Source organism: Sander vitreus, chromosome 9, assembly GCF_031162955.1.
Source record: "Sander vitreus isolate 19-12246 chromosome 9, sanVit1, whole genome shotgun sequence".
NCBI classification, from domain to species: Eukaryota; Metazoa; Chordata; class Actinopteri; order Perciformes; family Percidae; genus Sander; species Sander vitreus.
Window position 1 is genome coordinate 5,905,889 of NC_135863.1, and position 25,683 is coordinate 5,931,571.

The window sequence follows — 25,683 nt, forward strand, 5'->3', positions numbered from 1 at the left end:
GGTACCTTCTACCCGACCTCAACAGGGAGAAAAGGCTGTTACTCGGGTGGTTTGGATCTTTAATGATTCTCTTGGCCTTTTTCTTGCAGCGCCTGGTGTAAATATCCTTTAGGCAGCGTAGGGCACTTGACTGAACATACAAAAGGCGATGCCCTACCCTGCCTAAATACTTTAATAATTCATATTATTATGTGTACTGAGTGTATTATGCATACTTATACTTATATTATAGTACACACATCATGACTGCATGACTTTATTTTTGGATTTATTTAGCAAAATCTTTTGCACAATGCATATATATATATATATTAGGGCTGTCAAACGGTTACATTTTCTTAATCGCGGTTAATCGTTGAATTTCTATAGTTAATTGCGATTAATCGCATGTTTTATCACATGATTAAAATTCCATTATTTTGCATTTCAGAACTGTTTTTAAGTACATAGTAACAATGGAAAGCAATTCTTACCAGTGTGTCTTGATTGGGAATCAAATGAATGCAAAGAAAATGACTTTATGAACTTGATTTTAAGATTTGTATTTGTTTATTACATATTTAATCTAGTCACACATTTGAATCTAGAGTCAATATTAGGGTTGGGTATTGTTTGGTTTGGATACCGGTGCTAAAGCGGTACTTTTAAAACGGTACCGGTGCCTTAACGGTGCCTGAAGTAAAAAAAAAAGAAGGGTACTAAACAGTTGGCCACATTAAAGAATGGCTTGTTTATTGCTAAGGCCATATCGTCAAAATTAAATGCATTGCGATTAACGCGTTAATGCTGACAGCCCTAATATATATAACTTTTGTAATGCAAACTCTTTAATTTTCTTTGTCCCTGTAACTGTTTTCTTGCCTCTTAGCCCATCTCTGTGCTGCTGTAAAATGTAGTAGATACCTTGTTGGTGGTAAAGCAGCAGCCGTCCCTTCTCCAACACCAGAGTGAGGCTGTGATCTCTCTGTCCCTCTGCATGGAGCAGCGTCCCAGAATTCTTCAGGGTTTTAAACTTCAGAGAGACGACCTCCATCACCGTCAAGGCCGGCCTCACACTCCACCTGTAGACCAGGCTGCTGTTGCCGTCGAAGTTGGCCACGTCAGAAGCTACAAAATTAAAAAGAGGAGGTGGAAGAGCTTCATATATATAAACAACAGAGATACACTTCTTCAATAACAGTAATAATTGAGCTTTCACCACAATATTCATTTAAAATTTCATAGCTGGAGCTTTCACCTCTTAACACACAGTTTTCCCCTTTTTCCCATTAGAGCTCAATTGTGTAATTTGTTTATAGTAATGAATGTCCGTAACATTAAAGCCATTGCCAAATGAGTTAATACAAAGCTAATTAAGACTATCAGCTCCACAAAACTATCTCTGTATTTCTTACTATGGCTATGTTCAGAAAATTGTGTTGTCTGCTGACATAATTACCTCCTCTGAAAAGTCCATAATGTTTTTTTAATCCTCCTTGGCTACTAGCAATTGGTGGAGGATGAGTGGGATGTGGGGGTGGGGGGATGCACGATCACAGAAGGCTTGTATCATGTGGATGCGCCGACAGTTGCCATTACTTAGAATTCCTCATGGGGGCAACAGAAACTACGCACTATAGCTTTAAATAGCTTTAGGATATGACAAATGTATTTCAACACTATCTGAAAGTATCACATCTATTATGTGTTAGCATGTCTAACTGTTCATTGAAGCATGTTTAAATATTCAAACACAAATTTTTGGGGAAAACTCGCCTGACATTTCGGTGAGAGATGAGAATTTAAAATAAAGTTCTGTGAGTTTGAACAATGTTTGGCTGAAGAGTATGACATTGTATTGACCAAGATGTGGGGTTTTAGAGGTTACTGTGAAAATGTCAAGTCCTGTACCTTGAAGACAAGCACACCTATAGAATATGTATTTGTTCACTCACAAACAACAGCCTATATTTTTGAGTGCATGGCTGTATATTTATTGTTTGAAGGTATTGATTTTCTAAAGACCAGTGAGATTAATTAAATGTTACTCTTGTGAAAGCAGAATGTGTGTGACTCTGGTAGATAAAAATAAATGTGTTACCAGTGTCAGCGTTTCCTCAGAGCTCCAATTAAAAACCGATGTTATGTTTAAAATGTAAAAAGTAACCCCTGCAGCATTGTGTGTCGTCTAATGTGACTAAAGAATCATGCACACTGTCAACCAATTTCAGCTAACTCAGACTGTCATCTGGTGAAATTCAATTTTGTTACATTTTACTTGATTAAGATTTGCGGTCTGATTCTTTGGTTTCTTTACAGTCAAAGCTTTTTGGGTCCTAAGCATCTCCCGATAAGACTATATTTCCAACAAACCGTCAGCAAAGACTGTTTGCTGTTCTTTTCTGTACCCAAAATCTGTTTCTGATAACTACAGCCCATGCACATTCTCATAATAAGATGTGACAACTCAAAACAGTTAAGTATGAATAGAAGAACTTGAGCCTGTTTGAACCATAAAGCAATCAATCCTTTGTGCTATAAACCAATCAACTAAATTTCCTGCCAAAACCAACCCATACTTAAAGGGGACATATTGTGAAAAACAGACTGGGCTTTTCGGCTGGAGACAGGCGCTAAAACGGAACGTTTCAGACAGAGGGTACGGTATATTCAGACAGACAGTATGAGAAAAAGATTGTGTTTTTTTAAACTAAAGCTTGTAAACATGTTCTAGTAGATCTAGGAGAATCCTAGTAAATCAAATAAACCCAAGTAGTACAAAATTACAATTTAAAAAAAAACAAGATACATAACTTAGTAAAGGATTACCAAGAGCTTCAACTGACAAAGAAGTCAAATACAGAGATCAAACTTACTATATCGACATCCATACGTCTCCAGTCTGAGTCCAATCCTCCCAGTGGGGTTCCAGTCCAGAGGAATCAGGCGGAGGAAGCGAGCTATCACCGGCTGCTCAAGTTTGTACTGCACCACAGTGTCTGCATTACTGTTACCAGGAAAAGCCTGAAACAACAGAACAACATGTTTGTTTGCCTGGTTTTTACATCCAACCATCCATGTTTTACTGGTTGATGCAGCAGAGATGATCTGTGGTTTAACCATTTGTAGTAATTAGTTACTCAAGTACCTTAGTAGACAGGAACAGAGGATCTTTTTGTACTTTGATGTTCATAATCAAGCTTCTAACTAGGGGAATGTACTCTCTTTTGAAGTTTTGCGGCCATCCTAGATGCTTAAAGCTACAATCTTCCAAATTTCTTTTGACAAAAACTACAATATGTAGATACGTTTGTGATGAATCTTTAAATGAAAAATTCACTAGTTCTTGTGTAGAAAAACTCTCCCCAACCTGTGTAGAAAAACTCTCCCCCAACCTTTCTGCATTTTCAAGTCGCACTAAGTCTCCATACCAAGCATCTCTTAAAAATTTCCCAATCAGCTGCCTGTAGGAATCCAATGGGATTCACTGCTTGACAGGCGAACAGCACACACAGAGCGACACATGCAGTAACATTGGTAAAGGGAAAAGAAACAAGCTGCATTTGTGGTTATGTGTGTATGTGCTCTGCTAGTGTCTGACCTCCCTACTTCACAGTGAGTGTCCGCTGAATTTGTACTGATGTGTATACGTGACTGAAATTGGCTTCCCTGGCGCTGCATAATTGTGATCTCAGCGCTGTCTTCAGTGCTTTGAAGGGCTGAGCCGGCTGGGCAGCGGTGCGCTAAGCCCAACAAATGGCTCCATTTCCTTCTGAGGAGGCTGAGGAGAGCGGCATCTCATATACTTTCCCAAGCATGTTTTGAAATACGAGTAGCTTCTGACAAGACCTCAGTCAAGGAGAGAGAGAAGTGTAGAGCATGAGACGAAGAGGAGGAGGGAGGGCAGGAGAAAGATTCAAAGAACAGGTGCAGAAGAAGTACTCAGGTTCTTTACTTCAGTGAAAGCAGCATTACTGCAACGTAAAGTACTCCAATACAAATATAAGTCCTGCAACAAAAATGTTCCTCAAGTAAAAGTAAATTCAGTCAGACAACTCATGTTTGAAATGTATAGTATAACAGCAGAACATTGTGTTTGGCGGCCAGACTCCGACCTCATCACTCCCCGCAGTTTGGGTTTACATGAGATATTGGGGAGTGATGATAAAGTAGCTTTCCCCTGGCAGGTAGTGATACAGGTGCAGGGCAGCAGCAGCAGCATTGACAAGGCAGAGATGGGGAAATTGTGCAGCTTATATAGACCGCCAAATTGACGGGGGTGTGTTTGGTAAATGATACAGGGAGTGAGGCATGTCACATGTGTGTACAGCAGTGCAGCTTGAGTTGACTGGCTAAACTAGCTCGCAGGCGTCGCCTCATTACTTGAGTAAATGTACGTTACTTTCCACCACTGGAAACATGTGACAAGGGGCCCCAACAAACATAAGCCATATGTATAATCTCCATCTCAAAAGTAACTACTGACTGGCAAATAAAGTAATACAAATTTGTCTTGTAGTGGATTAGTATAAAGCAGCAATTTGTTATTACTTAGTACAAATACCTTGAAATTGCACTTAAGTACAGTACTTGTAAATGTACTCATTTCTTTTTCACCCCTGGAGAGCAAAGGGGGAAAGACTGAGCATCAAAGCTGATGTCAGGGAGAAACTGCAACTGAAACAGCTGTTTTTGCAGTCAAATCTCCTCCTTAACCGACACACTAAGCTGGCCTGACTAATACATGGAGCTTTAAAAACACTCCGGGAGCTGATCTGGGTTTATCACCTTTCATGCTGAGTGTCAAACTAACAGGTTTTTAAGCTGCAAGAAGTCATACCGTGTTCTCTCTCTTTTTAGTGATGACTCCCAGGCTTCAGAGAGTTTTTATCCTTCACTGTGAGATAATCCTATCCTGTCAAATCGGAATCCACAGTTGTTCTCTGGGCTGCTACTGTAACAAGAAGGGTGTACTGTCTTCCATAAAGGAGAGAGGAGATGCTTGACTGCCTCTGAATCATATCTAATGCTGTTCAATCAACGGTGGCCTGCATGGCTTCCTGTCATTCTGACTGTTTGCTTGGTGGAGATCAGTCATTTTGCAGTCTAGTATTCTCTCTTCTGACTAAGACATGGAAAGGGCACTAGGTTAAAGAATGCTATAAAACGCTAGAAAATAAGGATTTTGAGTGTGAAAACATATGTGGGGAACATATACAGATGGGAAAGCAGAGGAAAGTGCCATGGCTGTGATTTCTCCCCAATCTGCAGGGAGGATTTCATACATGAGCTCGAGTATCAGCTGCATTACAGAATATTTAAGTCACCACATGTATGTCTCAGTCCTCCAGTCACATTTACATTTTAGACACTGAGCTGACACACTTATCAAAACTGGCTCACAATGAACTGGCAAGTGTTCCATCAGCGTTTTGCTTGGAGATGATAATGGACACCTTCACCTCTGCAGGAATCAAAGCTGTGACTGTTGTACGCCAGGCAATCTTTCTAACAACAGCACCAGCCTCCCTCCTCGTCAGCAGAGGTTCAACTGTTTGACAGCAGCTCCATGCAGTCAACAGAGCCCTGCTCAGGTTCCTTTCATTGTTCCATCCATTATTAATCAAGAGTGAAAGACTCCTGGTGAGAAGGCTTGCTGCTGCATGTAAATTATGTGTATGATAGTGAGGCCAAATATATTTTAACTTCAATGAACCTGAGTTTTGAGCTGCACTACCTCCAAAGCTGTCTTCATAGCTGTTCAAATACATCTGCTGTCCAAAGCAATATCATTATTTTTACAAGCTGATGTGTTTAGCCCTACTGACCTACAGTATAAACTTTAATAACCCACATTCTTTCAGCTGACCAACATGTGCCTTTATTTGCATTTCTACCTGGATTATGTTCACTGCCAATGTTTTTTCTAGTATAGTAAAATAGAGCAATCTTTGCAAATACAGCATGCCCTCCTCATTATGGTAATAACAAAAGTAATCCGAGTGACATTACGTTTCTTTCAAAACATATTTTCTGGTGATTATTGCAGAAGAGTTACCCCTAAGCTGTCTTCCTGCCGGTGTTGTCTCCAGTTGTGTCCTGTGTCACTGAACATCAAGAGGTAAGCCGTCAGCCAATCAGAGCTGCCGTAGCGTCCCTGCGTAGCAACAGCAGTGATCTGGGTCCGCCTCCCCAGATCCACCTCCAACCACTGATATCTGTCTGATACGAGAGGGGACCAACCTCCAGCTCCTGCACATGGGACAATTACAAAGAGTTTGTGTTAATGATGAGAGAAAATGTGTGTGTGTGTGTGTGTGTGTGTGTGTGTGTGTGTGTGTGTGTGTGTGTGTGTGTGTGTGTGTGTGTGTGTGTGATGGAGAAAAGGGTAGCAGAGGTGACAGATGAGAGAGCAAAGATCGAGAGTAGAAGAAGTAGGAGTGAAATGTGATTCATTACTTTTTAATCTACTTGAAATTAATCTTTAAAAGTGCGAATTTATAGTCTAGAGCAGACGCTCTGTGCTACGATTTTGAAGCTGACCAATAATAAATCTCACAGTTTGGCTATAATTACAAACTGTTTACATGTTTGCGTAATGTCCATTAGTGCTGAAGAGTTTACAGGAACGCTAAAGAGAAGGGTTAATGTACTGGGAAGGGATATTGGTTAATGCGCCGTTTCTAAAGTTATTAGTAGTCAGCACGTTCAGAGAAAACCCTGATTTTAAGTTGAAATGTTGCAAAAAAAGGTTTATCCCATTTCTGGCTTGGATTTAAGTCCACTTACACTCTGACAGACCTGCAATATATCAAACGCTTCCTCTGGTTTCATGATGATGAATAATAAATCCTCCTAATCAAAGACATTAGGTGTTATATATTTGAGTCACAAACATTTAGAAGCAAATGGATTAGACTGAGCAGCACCAGGATGGTATTTAAAGCAATTTGATGACTCTCCACAACTGAAATGTCAACATGTGTCCTGCCATTTAATGCATTTTCTCTGGTCTTATGGGACTACCAAAGGATAGTGGAATAAGCTGAGAAATCATTCATTCACATGTCCACGCTGATATGACCTAAATCACTAAAGCATTTGTCTTTTCAACAGTGATTTGCAGTGCTGACGTCCCTTCTTTGTTTTTCAGGGTTCCCTTTTTTGTCCTGGCAACAGCTGCTGCAGCAGCTGGAGAGGACATCCAGGGATGTATGCATTAACTCACACTGTTTTCATATTTTAGTCTAAAAAAAGTTAGTCCCATCAGAACTGTAGAACCCTGTAGGATGCCTGTCACCGCATTAGCAAACTCTTATGGAAAATAAGCCACTCAAATTATAAAAATAATTACATTTTGACATTTTGACTGCAGTGTAACATTTATTTTCAGTTTATTATGATCATTATAAACACACTGTTCAATGTGATTTAACACTAATCGTAGGCAAAGCAGGAAACTGAAATGAGTTCAATTATACCAAAAGACAGTAAATCCTCATTGGAATGCAGGACATTATACAGTGGCTACATCAATACTGTGTAATGTTTCAACACATTTTCTTTTAAAGGGAGTGGTTTGTGTCATGAAATAAGGGAGAAGGTACATTTGTGTTTATGCAGTGAAAAGTATTTTAAAATCTGATTTCCAACCCTAATATTTGATCTTTTCACTCACCTTTAGACACAAACTAAACAATGACAAATTCCTGGATAAAAAAACACACAATAAGCTCCAGTTTGATATTATCTTTCTTGTGTCCGGTTAATGTCCTAAGCTCAAATTTCAAATTTAATATTTTGGCACAGTCATTCTTTAAGTGAAATGAATGTGGACGGCATTTAAAAACAGATGGCTCAGCAAGAAACATTGCAAATAAAGAAATGGCTTGATTTGAAAAAAGAAAGGTCTCGTTTCTGAATGAACTTCACTAAGTAATCCAGTTCCAATTGGTTCCAAATAGGAAACAAACAACCCTCGTGATCCTGTGGATGTGTTGTTATTCAGAAAAGTTGAACCTGTTGTAGAAAGTCAGAGGGTGAGCAAAAGTGAAAGAAAAGAAAGCTGTGTGATTTGTGGCATTTTTAGAGAAAGAGAGAGAGCAGAGGAAGGTAGGGAGACAATTAAGGAGACAATGCCAGAATCCATCCAGCTGCAATTTCATTTCTACTTTGGATGCTGCTGGCATCCCTTATTCAAAGTGTGTGTGTGCGTGTGTGTGTGTGTGTGTGTGTGTGTGTGTGTGTGTGTGTGTGTGTGTGTGTGTGTGTGTGTGTGTGTGTGTGTGTACATGTGTGTTAGTGAGTGATAGAGAGGGAGGGAAGGAGGGAGAGACAGAAGCAAGAGCTATGGGAACCTGATTATGAAGAAACATGGAGGTGATGGAAAAGGCTGCTACAAGATAACAACACTTTGAATACTGACAAATGTGTGTGTGTGTGTGTGTGTGTGTGTGTGTGTGTGTGTGTGTGTGTGTGTGTGTGTGTGTGTGTGTGTGCGCACACATATTTAAAAAGAAAAAGTGCTGAGTCAGGGCGAAGCATATATCCATGGCGCCCAAACAGCAGATGGAGGGATTTTTCCCCTACAGAGGGCACACACACACACACACACACACACACACAACAAAAAAGCCAGCCTAAAGAACGCTTGAGATTGCCAAGCTAATGTCATGCTGACAGGAGACCGACACAAATCAATATACAACAACACTTCAGACACACAGCCTGAAGTGGATACATTCCCTCATCTCATCACTGGACACATTCCCTCATCTCATCACATCTATTATAAAGCTACTTTATTCTGAAATAGCAAATTATCATAACACAACCCACCGTGAACCCCATTAGGATGGTTCCACATAATATTCTATGAAAGTGGTGTAGGGACAGTTGGTAATGGCAGTCAGTTTGAAATAGAGTGAAATATCTCAATGACTTTTCACGGCAGACATTTTTATTTATTATAGTATTGTAGTTGTAGCAAGGCTCTGTACCATTTTTCTCACTTGCTCACTGGACTTTTTACAGGGACGCCCCTGTAAAAAAAAGTCCAGTGAGCAAGTGCCCACAATACCAACACCCAGGAACTGTACAACCTAAATAGAACATAGAGCTGCAACAATTAATAGTTGGGAATCAAGCAGTGTGTTAAAACTAGGGCTGTCAATCGATTAAAAAATTTAATCTAATTAATTACATACTCTGTGATTAATTAATCGAAAATTAATCGCATACATAATTAACAGTGCCTGAACAGATACTTTTTAAGAAAGTAAAAAAAGAAAAGAAAAAAAAGGGTACTAAACAACAGTTGGTGACATTAAAGAACAGCATGTTTATTGCTAAGGCCATATGGTCAAAATTAAATGATTTAATAATAATGTATAACAATAACAATAACTTATTTCACTAGTAAATTGCTGTTGAACGACAAAAACAACAACCAGATAGGAAAAGGACATTTACAATAACTTCAAATGCACCACAAGGCTGTAGTTTACCAGCTTCATTGAACGCACCGTCTGTGTTGTTTCTCTGACGGCAGCTGCAGATTGTTACATACCGGTGTTGAATCCTCTACAGTAAAACACAGTCAAACTTTACACCGTTTAGCGTTAGCTGTCAGCATTTTAACCGTTTTTAATCCAGCTACTAGCTAGCGGTAGGCTAACGTTAGCTGCTGTCGAGTATAGTGTTAACCAGCGTCACATGCAGCGGGGTTTGTGTTGTCTGTATCGTCTGTTTCAGAGCATCAGAGAGAAGCGCAGACATATCAGTGGCTCCGGGTCAAACGTCAATATGGAATGGATTAATCTGCGTTATTTTTTTTAACGCGTTATTTTTTCTCAGATTAATTAATCGAAATGAATGCGTTATTTTGACAGCCCTAGTTAAAACACTATCTTTTAAACAAAGATCTCAGAGCATGTGACCTCTGAGACAAAGGAAACCACATGTCCCACATGCGGCCTGTGAGCGCCCTTTTCAAACAAAGAGAATGAGGCCTCCAGGCCAACTCTAAAGTCACACCTCCATGAGAAAAGATGGCCAGATGTCTAAAAAACAACATAGCTGTAGTTCACACCTACATGTCACCTTCAAGAACTCTGATTCCATTTTGGCCGGGGTCTCTGAACGCAGCAGGGGTCCGTGCCCAGGTGACCGGGGATATAAATACTAAGTTCACCCACTTCTCATTGTCACCCACTGCACACGAAAGCTGCTAAAGGGTGCTCTCCTAAGTACTTTCCAATTGCAACCCCGTTGCGGAATGAAGGCACGTTGTCAAACGTTTGTACGAGAATAAATAGTATCATTTCGCTGGTCAAGTGGTATCTTTGATCACTATACTTGATGAAGATTTTTGTGTTGAAACGTTGATTGTTACACTGCTACCTCCCGCCGCGGACGAGTTAGTTACTGTACAAGCAGGGTAATAAACCTTCCGTTCGTCACTCAAACCACGGCACTGCGACACGAGATCGTTACGTCGTAGCCCTGTGTTAGACGAAAGGTTTGGTTATTATCGCCGCAAGAAGTCAGCTGTTAGCTCACCAGAGGCAGAGAAATAAACACTCCCCTTGTTCGACAAATTCTTAGACTCCTGCCGTAACTTCACTTTAGGTCAGAGCCCTGAGTGAACGAGGAGAGTGGTTATTATCACTTCCACGAGGATCAAGATTTCAAGTGTTTGTTCTTCTTCTCAATCGTGTTTCCCTCCTGTTTCTTTCTCTCCCTTTTCTAACCTACACACACACACATACAGACACGCACACCTTTTTGAACAGCTGGCCTTGCCAGTTGCCTTAGTCATGTGAGAGTGTAACAGAGCTTCACAACCGCCGTTCCCCGCCATTTCAGCGCTAGGAGTAGCCATTTTGTGCCTTTGTACTAAAACGGCAAATAGCCTCGAATCACGCGGTCCCCTCGACCACCATCTTGGATCTTGCGTGGTTAGCCCGACCACGTGACCCCGCTACTCTTTTCCCTCCTCCTGTCCTACATACATACACACACACACACACACACACACACACACACACACACACACACACACCCAAGATTGCTTGCTGCTTTGTTTTGCTAGAATTGTAACAAGTCGATAGAGTTTGATGATTGAAGAATTATTGATTGGCGATCAGTATTTTTGAAGTTAAATAAATCCTATTAGACTTTAACAAGAAGTTGTTGTGTGGTTATTTGTGTACATGTTGTAATAACAGCTGGTTATACAGCTCAGTGCTCGATTTTCACCCTTCTTTGTTCCTTATAAAGATATGAGATAAATTAATCAAAATCTGTGGCAGTTTTACAGAATCGCAAAAAAATCCGTGATGGGCCCACGGAAGAATTCCGTGAAATGAACACGGCCCCTTAAGTTAAGGAAAAGGTTGTGGGTGGGCTTACGTTTCCAACAACGGGATGGTTGGGTTTAGGAAACGTGACATGCAGGACACGATCCCCGGCCTCCTGGGTGAAAGTCCTGTGTTGTTTGATCTTTTTAGTTCTAAACCTTTAAAGTGCTCATATTATGCTTTTTGGCTTCTTCCCTTTCCGTTATTGTGTTATATACATCTCCATCTCCAACAGAAAACACTGTTCACAACCTGCTCCAAACAGCTCTATTGTAGTCCAGCCTTTACTTCCGTGACGGAACGTGCGTCACTTTGTAAAACACGTTATAATGCTCGCCTAGCTGCTAGCGTGGCACTCCCTCATACTCTGCAACTGACTGGGTAGTACCCTTACCTAGGTACTGCGCATGTCACTCGGTAGCTAAAACAAAGAGCTCAACACACAGGGTGAAAAGAGGAGCTGCAGCAATGTGCAGACAAAAATATAGTATTTTTTGAAAATTAAACCATGTAAACCTATTCTGGTACAACCTCTAAATACAATTATGAACCTGAAAATGAGCATAATATGAGCATTTTAAAATAAAACCCAAATAATGGATAGGAAATAGATGTGGGATGAATTAGCTGTGTCTGAGGTCGTATTGTGTTTTTTTTCCTCCAGCAAGTGTTGCTGCCTGCTTATTAGGGCAGCAGCTAAAGGCCAAAGCTAATAAGTGCTGCAGTAACAGACATGAACACTGACAGCACAACAGGAGAGAGCAGACACACTGACCTTTACTCATTACAGCTGGATTGGAGAGGAAAGAAGTGAAGAACACAGACAAGAGAAAGAGTGATGGGGAGAGAGATAGATAGAGAGACAGAGAGAGAGAGAGAGAGAGAGAGAGAGAGAGAGAGAGAATTTGACATCTACATGATTGGAGAGGAGGAAATAAAAAGAGAGGGAGAGAGAAAAAAAAAAGAGAGATAGGTACATACCTCATCAGGGACTGGAGAAGAAAATAGAAAGAGCCAAAAATGAGTGCTGTGTGGAGAAAATTATTCATCTATCATGTTAGTCACGCATCACTTGTTTGATCACCAAAACAATAGTGTCTGTCATGCATGCCTGTCAGTTCTGATCCAGTAAATCTGCTGGTTTTCTCTACATCACTGTCTGTACTGTAATGACACCAATGATTTTTTCCTCCATTCGGGAAGGTAATTGAGGTTAATAACAGGTCAGGACCATTGCATTGCCACTCTGCTGGACAGTAAAATTAGCATCTTAACCCATGGAATTAACCAGTCAAGAGGCCTTGACTTTTAGGGACAACCACATCAGAAGACCAAGCGACCAAACAACCTCTAGAGCAGCAGTGGTTGGAGGTTCGAGAAGTGGGCGCCGGAAGGTCATCAATCGAGAGGAAAAGTGTGTGTGAATAATTCTCCTTTGCACACTTAGGATTAAACATTTAAGTTTCCATGAACAAGACACTCAATCACAAACCATGAAGAACTGTTCACTGTCAAACAGTACACAGCAGTGCTACAAGCAGGTAGATCACTTTAGCTCCATGCAAACACTTTAGCATGTCTGGTAAAAACAGGCATCCCCGTCCCCCAGAAAGACCAACTTACTACTAGATTGTTTGGTCAAATACATTTTGTAGGAAACATAATTGCTGCCCGGATATTATAAAGGCAACCAGCCACGTAGCCAATCCTTAAAAACAATAATAGGAGATAATTGTATTTAAACGATATTGTTGGAATTAAGGGATCGATTGATGAATTAGTTTATTTAACTTTTGTAAGAGGCTGCTGCACCTTCTTATGCAAGATGCAAGAATGTGATATTCTTGAGAAACCAATTTACAGTATGCATGCAATGCATTTGTGAGTTAGACTGTAATACCACAGCACTACAGTTATATTCAGTTACATGTTTGTGCAAAAGACTTTCATTGTACCTTGTAACATTTATTCTACAAGCCCTGTTTTCTTGTTTTACAAAAGGAACCCAAAAACATTCCCTCATTTTAAATGCTGTGCAAAAATAAGCTTTTATTGTCTCTAAATAAAAAAAGTCTGAAACTGAAAAGGAAAGTGTAAACAAGTGAGCCCTATCGATCAAAAAGATAAAGCATTTTTCTGATTTGAATAATTGGCCTATTGTCGAAGCAAAAGGTCTTTCTAACCATGAGTGTGACCTTATTTTCCGAGGATGTGTATGCGCTGGTCGATGGGAGACAGCTTAAAGGTCCCATATTGTAAAAAGTGATTTCTATGTCTTTTTTTATTTTAAAGCAGATTGAGCTGCTATATAAATACTGTAAGTATCAAAAAACTCAGTCCACGGAGAAATGCACACAGACCATATTTGGAAAGTGTGCCTTTAAACGAGCCGTCAGGACTTCCGTATGGTTGTGATGTTACAACTATACTATGTATAGGTTGAACGTTTGGCTACAGTGCCATTACAGTCATTCCCCAGCTGCAATGAGGGTGCAGAGACTCTGAGAGCGCAGACGCAAAAGACTCAGAAATGCTGACCAATCAGACCAGACTGGGCTTTTTCGTTAGGGGGGCTTAAAGAGACAGGCGCTAAAACAGAGCATTTCAGACAGAGAGTACGAGAAAAAGAAAGCAAACATGTTCTAGTAGAAATCCAAAATACAATATGAAACTGAAAATGAACATAATATGGGACCTAAAAATCAATACAAGTTTGATTAGTCAATGGCTGCTCAAGAGAAACTAAACCTAAATAAACCTAGCTAAATTGCAGGCCAATGAAAACAAACAGTTTTTCTACTAAAAAGGTCAATCCTGCACTAATCTACTGATGATACCTGGATGGTTTTGATGTCCATGTTTTCATTAACTTAAGTGATCCAACAAGTTCAAAACAGGTCGCACAAAAAGAGTGCTTTCCTCCAAATAAGTAAATATGTGTCATTGCTGCAAATCAAACATGGACTTATTTGGGCTAGAATGAAAGCATCAAAGGGAATGTTATTTTGGATGCTTCCTCCTGGCACGGTGTTAGGATATAAGCCAAGGATGTGTGGTGTCAAGGCTGGATTATGACTTTTTTATTGGCGGCAAGGGTGGGAGATGGAACAGAAATTCAGAGATAACAAGTTCAGATCCCACAGCAACCAGTTTGTGCCCATCAGAGACCACATGTGTTACAAGTGTCCTTGATGTACTCTGGATCAGAGCAACATCTCAGTGCCTAACACCATTTTAAATCAAAATAAGAATCTGCATTCGTGGAACCAACTGGCAAACCTCCATGTGCCACTGGGATTATCTTAAATGTGGAGCAGATCTTAGTCAAGAACTTTAGATCGATCCACATTTCACTCTACAATCTATGTTAAAGACAACAACGAAAAATCTGTGAAACTGTACAAATATTTTACCTTAAGCCCTTCAGCCCTTTTAACCCATGTATATATAACACATGTATGATACTACTTACATGTCAAATGATGGCATTTCTGGGTGGCCTAACCTCTCCTGATATGGTATACCTGGCTGAAATATAAAGTGAGAACAATCATCCAAGACAAAAGAGTGTAAAGTACGAGCAAAAACACAGAGACCCATCAAGCTATCAGCCAGTTCCTGTAACACCACACCTTCAGCTAGTCCCTCCTGGTGTTAGACAGAGCTATCTCCACAAGGATAATTAACTTCAGCCCTCATCTCTCTTAAAAAGACAGTAAAAGAACACCCGGCACATTATTTCTATTCATTCTATTCTAATTGCAGTCTCCTCCGTATTAGTGTCGACTGGAAAATAGAGACTGACACAATGTTTGTCAGGGCAATGGCTTCACAAGTCGCAGCGGATGTGTGCGCCAAATAAAAGCAGTGTTTGGTTAGAACTGATATACTGTTATTCCACCCAGTAATGGGTGAAGGAAAGGGGAAAACACTTTGGACGACAGGAAGACAAAGAAAGGTGGCGCGAAAAAAGTCATTGCAGGAGGAAAAAAAATCCCCCAAAGTAAGTACGTTTTAAAGGGAGGCGGTAAGACACAGACAGCCAAGCAGAGAGACAGACCAGGTCAAGATTAGTAAATGCATCTGTGTGGGCTTGGGGGGATTTAAGAAGGTTTTAAGCTGATTTGAGTTGGAGAGTCATAGTTGAGCTTAAGGTGTTTTTCTGACAACATGGGAGATAATATGCTTTTATTTATTAAAAAAAAATGACTGCACCAGAGCAAACAGCCATATTAACATTCTCAGAGACAGGAAGGAACAACATAGGAAATAAGTCAGAAAAGGAGCTTGTTTAACATTGCAGGCCACTGGAACATGTATGTGAGGTAATTAAAAAACCTTCAAAACAGGTACAGCAATGAAACTAGTTTTAGGGGTCCAGCAACAGAATAAAATTAGGACCGGGGAGATACTGGCTTTGGGGAATTTAAACAAAATGTGCTAGGCACGTGGAAAATTAAGTAGGGTACAGGATTACTAAGTAATGGGACTTAGACTAACAGGAATTTCATAAAGGAGAACACATCAATAAAGTTTGCAGGTTGCGGCGGCATCAAGAGTGTTTACGTGGCAAAGCTGATGGCAGTGTCATACAGAAACATCAACTCTATTATTATAGCTAAACAAAAAAAGTGGAAAATAGAGAACTTGCGTCTTCCAAAAGAACCATATGAATCTTATAAAAAATGATTCATGCTTACTCAGAAAACAATATGAAAATGTAAAGCTAAAGTACAGTAGGTATGGTGCCTTATTACATCTGCTTTTCTAGCAGTAAAATGGACAGTTATTGATCTGGAAATCTGCCTGAAATTGGCTCAAAGAATATATGACATAAATTCAGTGAGGGATGTAGAAGCAATATAAAAAGCTGAGAGGCTTTTAGCTGCATTTTGTCTAGGAATCAGGCCATATTTACACATATAATTAGATTTATGGAGAGAGTGACTACCTCAGATTAAGAGGATTTGAGTGGAGGAGCTGTGTTATTTAACCAGATAAGGTGTTTAAGAGGAGCATTAAATGGGCACCTGGAGAGGCAGAGGTGGCGCATAAACATCACACTAAAATCAATACCTCATGCTATGGTTCCCTCCACATAGTTAATTTCAACCTACAGCCCCCTGCTGGTGTTTAAATCCCTTTTTAAAATCTAAATTAGCTCCCAGAAAATAATTACTGGGGATTGATGAAGTGTTCCAAGCCTATTTTAGCGTAATTGCAGTGGTTCTAATATGCAATTATCAGTATGGCCCCCTGAAAAACCGAGCACACTTAGATGTTAAATACTGCCATTAACATTTGCCTATAAATGTTAAATGCTGTCATTAACATTTGGCTATAAAATGGAATGACGTTAAGTCAATGTTTTCTTGCCAGCCCACATGGCGCTGAGTTAAAATGACAATTACAGCAGACCACACCTCACAAGGAGTATAACAAGAAGGTGAATCCTGAAAATACAGGAAACAGTTATAAGAAAGAAAGAGTGAAGGTAATAGTGGAAGGAGGGGAAAGGTTAGAGAAGGAAAGCAAAATGACAAAGTAAAAGTTTTGGAGAGATGGGAACAGTTGAACAGCAAAATGGGGGGGGAAACTAGTTAAACATCCAACAACCTGTGTCTTTTAAATGACAAATTCACATCCAGTCAATAGACTATAAGGTCCCTACTTGATGTCAGATTCATTGTTCAGCTACTTATCTCTGCATGCTAAACTTTGCACATAGGCATACAGCCAATTAGGACATGCCTTATCAACCCTGTGGGGAATGCCCTTCAACGCTTATTTTTCAACACAACAACACAGCCAAAGATTAGATTGCTGACTGACTCAGTTGGATTATTGCACATCAGGTGCATCACCGAGACTTCAAGTGTCTTGGCACAGAGCTAGCTGCCACTGAGACACATGACAAGGCAGAGTGTAAGGACTGATGGGCTTTGCAAAACAACTGCAGCACTATGAATATTTTCATTGCTACCTTTATTTGGAGCTTCATTTTGCTTATTTTACATTGGTGTTACTGAAGACCAAAACTGAGGGCTTGCAAAAGCACTGATCAGCTTGTATAAAGAGCACTTGTTGCTAATCTATTAACCTTTTTGTGAGGAAAATCAGGTTGCCACTGTGAAGGACATTTTAGCAAGACTGGCCTCATTATTTTGTATTTTAAGGAATGACATGGCACAGTTAAGGCCCATTAATAGTGGAGGTGTGTGGTACCAAATCCTACTGTAAATGCTTTTTTCTGCTCTTTTTGATGTGATATAGAAGCAAGCTCACTTAATGTGAATTTGCTATGTCTTGATTAAATAAACAATATCCTCGAAACTATGCTCAGATGATGTTCTGCCCCATGAATTTTGGTGAAATCTGAGCATGATCATTTATCTGCTTATATTGGCTTGGTGGCTTAGAGTGCAGACTGTACTCATGGGCCAACGTTGGCATTATTCAACTAAAAAGCTGCTTTTTATTGAAAGTGAGGTTTTACTGAAGTAAACGGTTGCTCAACATGGGCTGGTCTTACTCCTCTTTAGCAGTGTAGTTTACATCAACAATATTTTACCCTTGTTGGTGACAAAAACATAATACGTAATTAAGTTTGTTGCTGAGACCATCGGCTTTGAGCCTATGCCTCCTTGTCCTCTAAACCATAGCCGTGTGTTAGAGAAACCCTGAGGAGCTCCGTGTCAAAGCTCTCCCCAACTTCATGACATGCTAATTGTCCACTTTGCACATTGTTATGCACCTGGAAGTAATGTGATTAAATATTGCTTCCTCCCATTGCTGTTGGACCCATTCAGTGTCCAGCCATAGTAGGTCACAACACTGGAAATGGAGCCAGCGCCGGAATGGGATTAAATGGTCATAATGTGTGAACATTCCTGTCAATGCCAGGCCCCATGACCAGCCAAGATGGGACTAACTGGCAGCCCCGAGGGCCACGTAGGAATAAGGGAGTTTTGTGACCTCTACACCCCAGTGGGTCATTTGGCCTCTGATAGAGATTTGATTATCACTAATAATCTGTTATAAGTACTTTGTGATGGACGAGACATTTTGACGGGCTATGTTCTTCCTTTTTGCTTTCCTCTATCCTTGTTCAGCAGCGTAGGGAGTCAGTGAATTCTTCTCCTGGTGAATACCAGGTGAATGTATGTCGTCTGGGTCAACATACATATTTTGACATATATTGCTGATATTTTCTGGTTTTGCATTGCACAAAGACACGCCATATGCTGATACTGTATACTAAAGGCCAGTGATTCCTAAGCCTTTTTAGACCACAGCACCCCTTCATGTCATGGCTCCCCAAGCCACCCAAAACCCCAATATCACATATGTACACAGATGCTTAACAATTTTATATTATAAATTAAAAGTACGGCCCATTCTCAATCTCTCAGAATTAAAACCAATAGGTGCTCTCCAGATTTACATATAAATATTGAATTTAAATAAACGATGAAGAACATGGCAATCCACAGGTCTGACTCCACTGACAGGGAACATGCAACACCAGAGTGAATGTGCTTTTGGAGAATGATGGATATCCGTCTTCCACAAGCAGGCAAAACCTGTCCGTTCAGCCATTAGTCAAGTAGTGTTCAGTCGGATTTTAGTTTTGTTGTTGGTAGTTTTGATAGTTCTTGCTTTTTTCTTCAGTTTTGATATGTTTGAAGACCTAATATAAAGCAAAATTAATGTAAATGTCACTGATTTTTTAATGTGGTGAATTGCTATTAAAAATGCACAATAAATGAGCAATGATATAATAAATCCTGCGGCACCCTTGGTCCGTCCTTAAGGCACCCCACTTTGTGAACCATTGCTGCAGGCTGCTGGAATGGGTCCAGCTGTATGATTGGCTTTATGTTTCAGCGGTGCCTACAGAACCAAGAAATGAGCACAACAGTTTTGTTTTGATATAAATGTGTTGGAATGTCTTTACAGGGGGTAAAAAACTGTGCAGCCGTCACAATTAAACTTTGTACAAGTAATAGAAATCCTCGACTCCCGGGTGACTCTGGCACCACAATCAGCCAATGGGCTAAATGAAGAAACCTGCAACCGTTCCCTCCCAAAAGCTCCAAAACCAGCCCCCCCCCCCTCCAGTATAGCGGCCCCTCTTGAATTTTCATTGTGTTGGGTGAATGATAACTCTGGTTTATACCACTATTATATAGGGGAGGTGGCCCTGTGGAGAGTTTTTGATGTACTACTCTAATAAAATGTCAATGCATTTCTATATACAATACAGATGGTTGGCAGTAATAGCTGTCCTTTTAATCTATCTATCTATCTATCTATCTATCTATCTATCTATCTTTGTATTTATCTCTGCCTCCCTCTCTCTATCCCTTGCCTCCACAGAAGTACTGTATCTCTCAGACTGTGTGAATCCAGCTGAGGTTTGCCTTTGATGTTTGGTGCTCTGTGTCCTGTAGAGAGGCAAAGACTCCCTCCTGCACTGAGGGGGAAATGCACCACTGAACAGAAAAGAACGCATTTCAGTAAAAAGAGGGAGATTCAGTTGAGGGACTTTGCTTTTTCTTCCGTCTGCTCCCAACATTTCACTGGCATGAAGGTGCTTCTTGACAGTTGATGTCAACAACTAACCGAGTGCATAAGGTTTAGAGCTGTGCAAGACTAAACTAAACACTGTTTATGCTTTGAAACACAACAGTGAAAAAATGGAAATGGTTGCAGCTGTAACAGGAAAAGGGTAGAGAGTGTTAACCATGGACTTTGAGCTAAGAGGAACCTCTTATATGTATCCAGGAACTATGGAATCAGAGGAACTAAACTTAAAAATAATTTTACAAATTGCCATTTGTGTTTTCATCACATCTGAACAACTGTGAAGATTAGGCAAATTAGAACAATGAAGGGTTTTGAAAAACACGCTAGCATTTGCAATGCAATATTCACACACAAGGAAACAACACAGTCACATTGATGTCCGTTTACTGTCGTGTGACTCTGATGTTTTAGTGACAAAGGAGAGATACAAAGATGAAAAATGAGACTAAAAACTCCAGAACGTTTGTCTCTAAAGTAAACAATCTACTGAGTGGTCTATGGTATCTGTGATTTAGTATGTATGTGCCATTTAAGCTTTCAGCATATAACGTTGTGTTTCTCTTGTTCACTCGCTAGCTCTCTTAACCGCTGCATGCTTTCGCACTCTCTGTCTCTCTAATGCTTTCATCTCATTACACAGCTGATTTAAAACACAAATCAATAAATCAAAAAATGACCCCAATGCGTCATCAGATATTAAGGAAACATGCTAAGTTGAAAGACTATGTTTTCTGACAACAATGCTAATGCCAGTATTTTCTCCTTTTGAAATTTCCGTTCCGTGACGGAATTTCTGTTTGTGTTTTGGCCTGTGTGTTGTTATCAACTGCCCAGTTTGACAGCCAGGCCGTGTTGCCAGATATACCTGTAAACACGTAAACCCAGCGCGCTACAGCTGTAACGTTAGTACAGCCATGAAAGCAGCAAACAAACAGGATCAACGGAGATAGATTCTATCCGACATAAAAAAACACCATGTTTGTAACAGTTGTGTGACCAGAGACGTAACAAACCCTGGGTAAATATTGGAGATGTATTTGAAAGATGTAGACAGCTTAGAGCCCAAAAGGACGTCGAGTTGGCTAATTTCCTCCTGAACAGGTAGCTAAGAATTAGCTTCAGGCTAATTTATCACAGCTACAAGGGATGGGCATTTTATGTCATTTTAACATTCCCCAAGTTGGTTACTTGCAAAAACAATTGAGACACAGCCAGTAAAGTGATCCCAACTGGCCCTGGCTAACACCGCCATGCTAACCCTGCTAACTGCTAACGTTAGCAGAGGACCAGGCAAACGGGCCACAGCTGTTTACAACGTGTAGCCTGTTCAATGGCCGTAGTCAACAACAGTGAGTTATTTTAAGTCAAGAGAGAAAAGCTGTAATTCGGGAAGAGAGGACCTTGAGTTTGCAGTGTGTTTAGCGATTGCTGCCGTAATTCTAAGCCAATAAATTGTGTTCAGTCGGGTGGAGAGGACGGCAAGGTAGTGTTATTTTTAGCGGTTGCTACCGTAATTCTAAGCTGAGGAAGTGTGTGTGTGTCTGTCGAGTGGAGAGGACGGCGAGGTTGTTGTGTTGTTAGCGGTTGCTACTGTAATTCTAAGATGAAAAGTGTGTCTTTCAGTTAGGTACAGAGCTCTGCGTGAGCACGGGCTTTTATGACTGTCAATATAGCCAGTATCTAACGTTAGCTACTCCGCTGTGCTGTGAAGTCATGTCTGGCTATGTGATTCAAGCGTCTAGCAACATTGTTGTGGATGCTGCGGTCTCAGCCTGGCAACCTCTGTGAACTTAAAAACTGGGGTGGAGGGGGCGACGACTCTCTCCAGTATTTTGAATTTGAACTGCTGTAACTATTTTAAACACTAGCTGTCAGTATTACATATTGCACCTTTAAAGTTAAAGTGCATGATATGATAAAGAGGTGTGTCTCTTACTAGTCAAGATGCTTCAATTCAAGTAAGACAGAAACTAGTCTAATAAACTGCAGTGAGTGAACTCCTTTCCAGGGGAAAATCTGGATCTGGACTTGTTTTTTATAATATTAGACAACATTTATGTCAAAGCTAGATTAACTCTGAGTAATGAATTCTGGGTAATAAAGTCCCTCAAACCTTTAAAACTTAAAACACTCGGGTTTGCCAAGGCGAAAAGCTTTCTAGTGCACCAAGTAAAGTATCTACCATGTTCAATGTCTGGATCAGCTCAGACATTATTTATGACAATAAATCTGCCTTGAAATGTGCCACCACTACAAGTGGTAAAATATTTAAGCTGGACAATAGACACAGCAAAGAATGATTCCTCACCTTCTCTCCTGTTGACCTTAGCAAAGACCGGCCCATGACTGCTGGTTAGCTGGGAGGAGCTTCTGAATGATGACAGCGGCAGATTGGCCACCAGTGGGCTGTCACATACCTCTGTTAACCAATCACAAAGAAGAAAAGACAGTTTAGAATCAGTGATCGTGTCATTGAACCTATGGATCAATATGTTACAGTGTCACTTTAACGTCGGTGGTAAGCAGACTGAAGGAAGCGAGTAAGATTTCTTCTAATAGTTTAACCTTTGATAATGGGCCACACAGAGCAGGAAAATGAATAAGACAACTTGGTTTCAGAGTGAGATGAAAGTCAGCGGAGACCTTTTCATGCCTCATACACTTTGAAAAATGATGTTCTATTCGTAAACACTTTTCCTTGATCTTGATGGAAAACGTCATGAGATCTAGGAAAGATGTGAAGGAAAATGCATGCAAGGACTCAGGAAAAGACAACTGCGCTGCTAAGAGAATCCAACTGCACTTACACTAAGCTACCTTATTATGTGAACGACGGATGTTATAGATGTGAAACTAAAATGTTCCAAAGATGAACTACTAAAAGTGCGTCTTAGATACTTTGCACTGTGCCTTCTTACCGTGTTGTTTCATGCAGGCTATTACTAACGTGGATAACCCACTAAAAAAATATTACTTCATCACTAAGTTTGGAATTAAAATAATCATACTTTCATCATATTTTACTATAATCATATGAAATAATTGGAAAATATATGCAAGATATTGTTTGTGTGCGTTAATAGCTGAATGGTGCGTCGCTTGTGGGGCAGCATTTTCTCCTTTTCTTTCGTAAAGGATGGTCCAGTGTAACACCTATGCTAAAGGCGATAAGAAAGGAAGCATTAAAGCACCTTTCCATAGATACAGAGAATTCGACCAGCTCTTATCATGGCTACCACTTAGATACTTCCGGGTCATTTCACTCTGTTAGGAAAATTCCTAAGCAAAAAAAACCGACTATTCGACAGCAGCCAGTAAGTATAATGCATGTACACGTTACGGTGATGCACCAACAAACAACGCCATGGCAACAGTCTGTCTACTGGGACCTATAGAAGCTACCCTGGAAATCCAGAGTTCTCGCGAGAGCACAATTTGAATTTGCTCAGCAAGTCACTCTGGCATTCAGTAATAATGCTCATTAACTATGCCCTTGTAGCCGAGCTGCACCAATCACATCGGTGTATCTGATATAGGCGGGCCAGAAGCGAGCTAAACAGATGACGACAGCGCTGTGACGTCAAAGTCATTAGTAAACATTGCAAGATGGCTACGGATGAACACCAGTTTTTTTGAAACGGCTTTGGCCTCTACAATGAACGAGTTAGACTTGGCTTTTTATCTAAAAGAGGAACAGAAGACGGCGCTCAAATTGTTCCTTTGCAAGAAGGACGTTTTTGCTGTTTTGCCAACCGGATACAGCAAGAGTATAATCTACCAGTTAGCTCCGCTGGTAGCTAGCTGCATACGTCACCCCGTGTATTGTTGTGATTGGTCGTAGTGTTATCCAATTGCGTGCAGTGAGATTTTCAAATGCATGCTTGGTGCCGACCCTCGAGTTGGGCCGTTTTCATTACTCAATGCCAGACCCTTAATCTTTCGGATTTGGGTCTGGATTTCCAGGCTATATAGAAGCAGAAAGTTACGGTAAATTGCAAACCCTGAAGTATCAAAATGAAGGGTATAAGTGTGACAATGTTAAGCATTATCAAACAGAATGTCTGTTCAGTATTCAGTATGCTCCTGTGTTATAGTTACAGGAAGGTAATGGTGTTAAATATATCAACATATTGCTTGATATGGTTTTACAAGGAGTATTTTTCTGTGTAGCCACAGTCTGATCCTTTATTATGATGCAGATAAACAACGTCAGTATATCTACTAACAGTGCAATACACTGTTGGTAGTAATCGTGGTATAATGTTAAAATGCACACTTTACTTGTATTGTTTATTTTGTACATTTGTGGTGACCTTTTCATTGTTTTCATTGACTTATTTCCATCATCATCTGAAGATTGTCAGTTAGCAGTACAAACTGATTTTTCAATTGATTTGTCCAAGACTTGACTCTGACTTGTGCTTGCGTTGATCGACTTTTGGGTATCTGCATTTGATGTTACCGCATTGATATTAAAAACACATTTATATTGAGTCTCTTTTGCTATCCTTTAAATACGTTCTTCTTTTGATGAAACACACAGACAATACAGAAAAGCACAAAGACTTGTGATTATCAACTGATACGCCCTTTGCTACTGTGTTGCTATACTTTAATGCTGTAAGGGCCACTTCAATACAGTATACAATAGTTTACATGGAAAGTAGGAAGCCACCTGTCCAGTAGAAAATCTATATCAGCCAGATCTACCCTGCTAAAGAGTCCTTTAAACAGGAGCGGTGACTTGATTTGCCATGTATCCATGGGCGAGCAGTTTCCCCAGAATACCTGATTATTAACTAATTATCAAATGTCCACTTGTTTCCATAATTACTGCATAAGTGTCTGAAATTTCTTTTTTAAACGAGTGTTGTTTTCCACCACTGAGAAGAGAGCTACTGTAGTTCCAATTATTTACAACCCATTCAGAAGTGCCATGTCCTGTCTCCCTCCTCCAACAACAAGGCTTCAGCTGAGATTACTTTGTCAACATTATTGTACTTCATTTCAATCACAGAGGGATTTGCATTGCCTGAGACTATAAACCACAGGCTGTTGACAGTTTTGAATAGCCTGTCATATTCTAGTCTACTCGGTCTATTTCCTCTTGTCTCTGCAGACACTTCAAAGCTTGTTTGTGCATTTCCATTCAAGTTCAGGCCATTTGCTGCATCTTCAGACTCACGGCTTTGTGTGGTAGTGCACAATAATATATTGGAAAATCTTTGAACCATCATCTCTCGCTATTACCTCCTCTGCTCACCCCTGATGTGTTTGTTAATTGGTATTCATGTGTCAATTCTCAATTTTCAAACCTTTGGTTAATGTTTCCATTTGATTTCAGATGGAAAAAAAAAAGATTAAATGCAACACTCAAGTTTGGCTTTTAGTTTTAGAATACTGATGTATGTGAGCTGAAAAGAATGTCTATTGACCATTCGCTATTAGGATCTATCAGACATCATTATTTTGATTCATCAAAAATGTATCAAAGTTTTTAAAAAATCCCTCCTGATTCTGATATCTAATTAAAGAAAACAACCTGTATAGTGTAGATATTGGTGGATCCTAACACCTTTCATAATGCTGCTGTTTCTTTATCCCCATCCAGCCAGGTCTGAAGCTGACAAAGACACAGAGCAAGCTGTGGATTATAGCGGAGCACCGATACAGTTGAATTAGTGTCAAGAGGTGAAATAAGACCGTAGGGGGATAATGTGTCGTGAGAGCACTGCATTGGCAAGAATAGCTGGTT

The 25,683-nt window shown here is 40.2% G+C and overlaps 1 protein-coding gene across 1 annotated transcript in view; it reads right to left on the reverse strand.

Moving 5' to 3' along the window:
* LOC144523935 (contactin-associated protein-like 4) overlaps positions 1–25,683 on the reverse strand; it is a 95,944-nt gene that overhangs the window by 59,263 nt on the left and 10,998 nt on the right. The window contains exons 3-6 of the mRNA XM_078259905.1: positions 22,237–22,347; positions 6,038–6,231; positions 2,856–3,003; positions 904–1,107 (exon numbers count right to left, since the gene is read on the reverse strand). Of these exons, the coding sequence (XP_078116031.1) occupies positions 904–1,107; positions 2,856–3,003; positions 6,038–6,231; positions 22,237–22,347 (657 nt within the window). The remainder of the gene's footprint in view (positions 1–903; positions 1,108–2,855; positions 3,004–6,037; positions 6,232–22,236; positions 22,348–25,683) is intronic.